General features: G+C 38.7%; 1 protein-coding gene across 1 annotated transcript; it reads right to left on the reverse strand.

Moving 5' to 3' along the window:
• Positions 1-1,031: 1,031 nt before the first annotated feature.
• Positions 1,032-2,112, reverse strand: LOC109222718. The gene is made up of 2 exons (XM_019387036.1): positions 1,665-2,112; positions 1,032-1,606 (listed from the first exon to the last, which is right to left on the reverse strand). Exons 1-2 carry the CDS (start codon positions 2,110-2,112, stop codon positions 1,032-1,034), a joined length of 1,023 nt encoding a protein of 340 aa, XP_019242581.1.
• Positions 2,113-2,578: the final 466 nt, after the last annotated feature.

Here is a 2,578-nt window from a genome sequence, read left to right on the forward strand (position 1 = left end):
CTGCAGAATCTCCATTACCAATCTCAGTGATGTAGCATCAGATGAACAAAATATAATAGTATCATCAGCATAGGCTAAATGATTAATTTTTGGACTCCACTTAGGCAGTCCAAAGCCACAGAAGTATAGGTTTAGATGCAAGGAATTCAAACCTCTTGATAGAGCTTCAGCTGCAATAATAAATAATGTTGGAGATAGTGGATCTCCCTGTTTGACACCCCTTGTTGATTTGAAAAAGCCATGAGACTGACCATTTATCAAAACAGAATACCAATTGTTTCCTACCAAGTCAAAGATCAATCCAATAAACCTCTCACAAAATCCTAGTTTCCTGAGCATTTTAGTTAAAAATAGCCAGGACAGCCTGTCATAGGCCTTAGTCATGTCCAATTTCATCACAACATTAGGTCCAGCCTTAGTCCTCAGCCTAATATCTGTAATAATTTCCTGAGTTAACAAAACATTTTCCACTATACTTCTCCCTTTCACAAAGCCTGCTTGTTCTTCAGATATTATATTAGGTAACAGTTCCACCAACCTTTCATGAATGACCCTTGAGAAAATCTTGTTGACAAAATTACTCAAACTTATAGGCCTCAAATCAGAAAATGTATTAACCTCCTTCTTCTTAGGTAATAATACCAGATTAGTGTGAGTGATACTTTTAGGTAATTGCTGCCCATTGAAGAAAGCCAGAACCATTGCATAAACATCATCTCCCACTATATCCCAACAAGTATGGAAGAAGGCTCCAGTAAAACCATCAGGTCCACCTGCAGAATCTCCATTTAAACCATAAACTGCCTTCTTAACTTCTTCTTTAGTAGGATTTGCTATCAGCATCTCATTTTGTTCCTCATCTATCAGTGTAGGCACATGATCCATAATATGAAATACTGAAGGCACTACATCTTCTGTGAATTGATCCCTATAAAAGTTGACAGCCTCTTCTGCAATTTGTACATCTTCCTCTATCCAGTTGCCATTACTGTCCTTAATTCTTTTCAGCTGCAATTTCTTCCTTCTTCCTTCTATCCAGTTGTATTTCTATCCCCATCTTTGAACCATGCCATTCCTGCTTTTTGTTTCCAAAATTCCTCCTCCAATGCCAGGTATCTAATCAATTCTGCCTTGACTTTATGTAACCTTTCCCTATTCATCTGAGTTGGAACTGCCTCAAATTGTTTCTCATGTACTAGGACCACCTCCTCTAAGCTTGCTATCTTTTGAAAAATGTCACCATAGGTTGATCTGCTCCATGATGACAGAATCTTCTTTAACTTTTTTAACTTGTGATTAAACATGATGAATGGATTTGCAGCAAAATCAGCAGACCAATTCTCCTTAACCACTGCCTTAAAATTTTCATGTTTTGTCCAGAAATTAAGAAATCTAAAAGGCTTCTTAATAGGTTCAACCTCTATGTCACACTTCAGCAACATGGGGCAATGATCAGACCCTGTCTTGGATAAGTGTGTGATCTCAAGGCCAGGGAATGTCTGCTGCAATTCCATGTTTCCAAGACACCTGTCCAATCTTTTAAATATACAGTCTTCCTCTGATCTTCCATTCCACCATGTATAGATGCTCCCTTTAAATCCTAGGTCTGCCAAATTACAAGTATTGATACAATGTCTAAAGTCATCTACCTCATTTAAAGAAACAAGGTAGTCCTCCAAATTTTTCTCCCTCATCCCATATGACATTGAAATCTCCTCCCACTAGCCATGGACTTGTCATATCTGTTGCCATTGCATATAGGGAATCCCACAGTTCTATCCTTTCTATAGGATCACATTTAGCATAAACCAGTGTGAGTATAAGTTCCACATGTGTTTCAGTGTGAAAAAGCTTTAGAGTTAATTGCTGCACCATATTGTAGAGAATTGTCACCTCAAAAACTTCATCTATGAAAGCCCATATTTTGTTTGAAACATTGACCACTGCCTGTGCCAAACCAATTCTATTCCTGTACCTCTCCACTTTGTTAGACTGCTGCATAGGCTCTATAATTCCTATAAATTCAAAGTGATGATGTCTATGCATGAGAATCAGTCTTTCAAAAGCCTGCATGGTATTCACTGACCTAACATTCCATATGATAGCATCCATTAGTGATTGAGTGATTTGGACAGTGTTCTTCTTGTTTGAACTCCACCTGCTGGAACAACTGGAGTGTCTTTTGGTTGTTTCTTTCTTCCCTTTGCTGCTGATTTAGCTTGTTCAATATGCCTAGGAGATAAATCCCCTTGTCTGGCCACATTGAGAAAGTTCTGAGCAGTGGATTCCTCATCCATATCCTTTCCTTCAGACCCAATAGCTGCTACCTCTGCAATTACTTGTGCTATGATGTTCTGCTGCATGGGAATCATTGCCTGTTCATCACTTTCCTTGTTGGCTGCTTGGTCTTTGGCTTCCTGATTTTCACCCCCTTGCTTCTTTGTGATTTGGACATTACTTATTGTATGTCTCACAGTGACATCAATGTCCTTCTGCTGTTCTGTTCCACCTGTATCTATGCTATTTCTATCTGGTCCATGTGTTACAGATTTCTCTGCTACAATGTTGTTCTCCTTGT

The sequence above is a fragment of the Nicotiana attenuata genome, unplaced genomic scaffold, assembly GCF_001879085.1.
Source record: "Nicotiana attenuata strain UT unplaced genomic scaffold, NIATTr2, whole genome shotgun sequence".
Lineage (NCBI taxonomy): Eukaryota > Viridiplantae > Streptophyta > Magnoliopsida > Solanales > Solanaceae > Nicotiana > Nicotiana attenuata.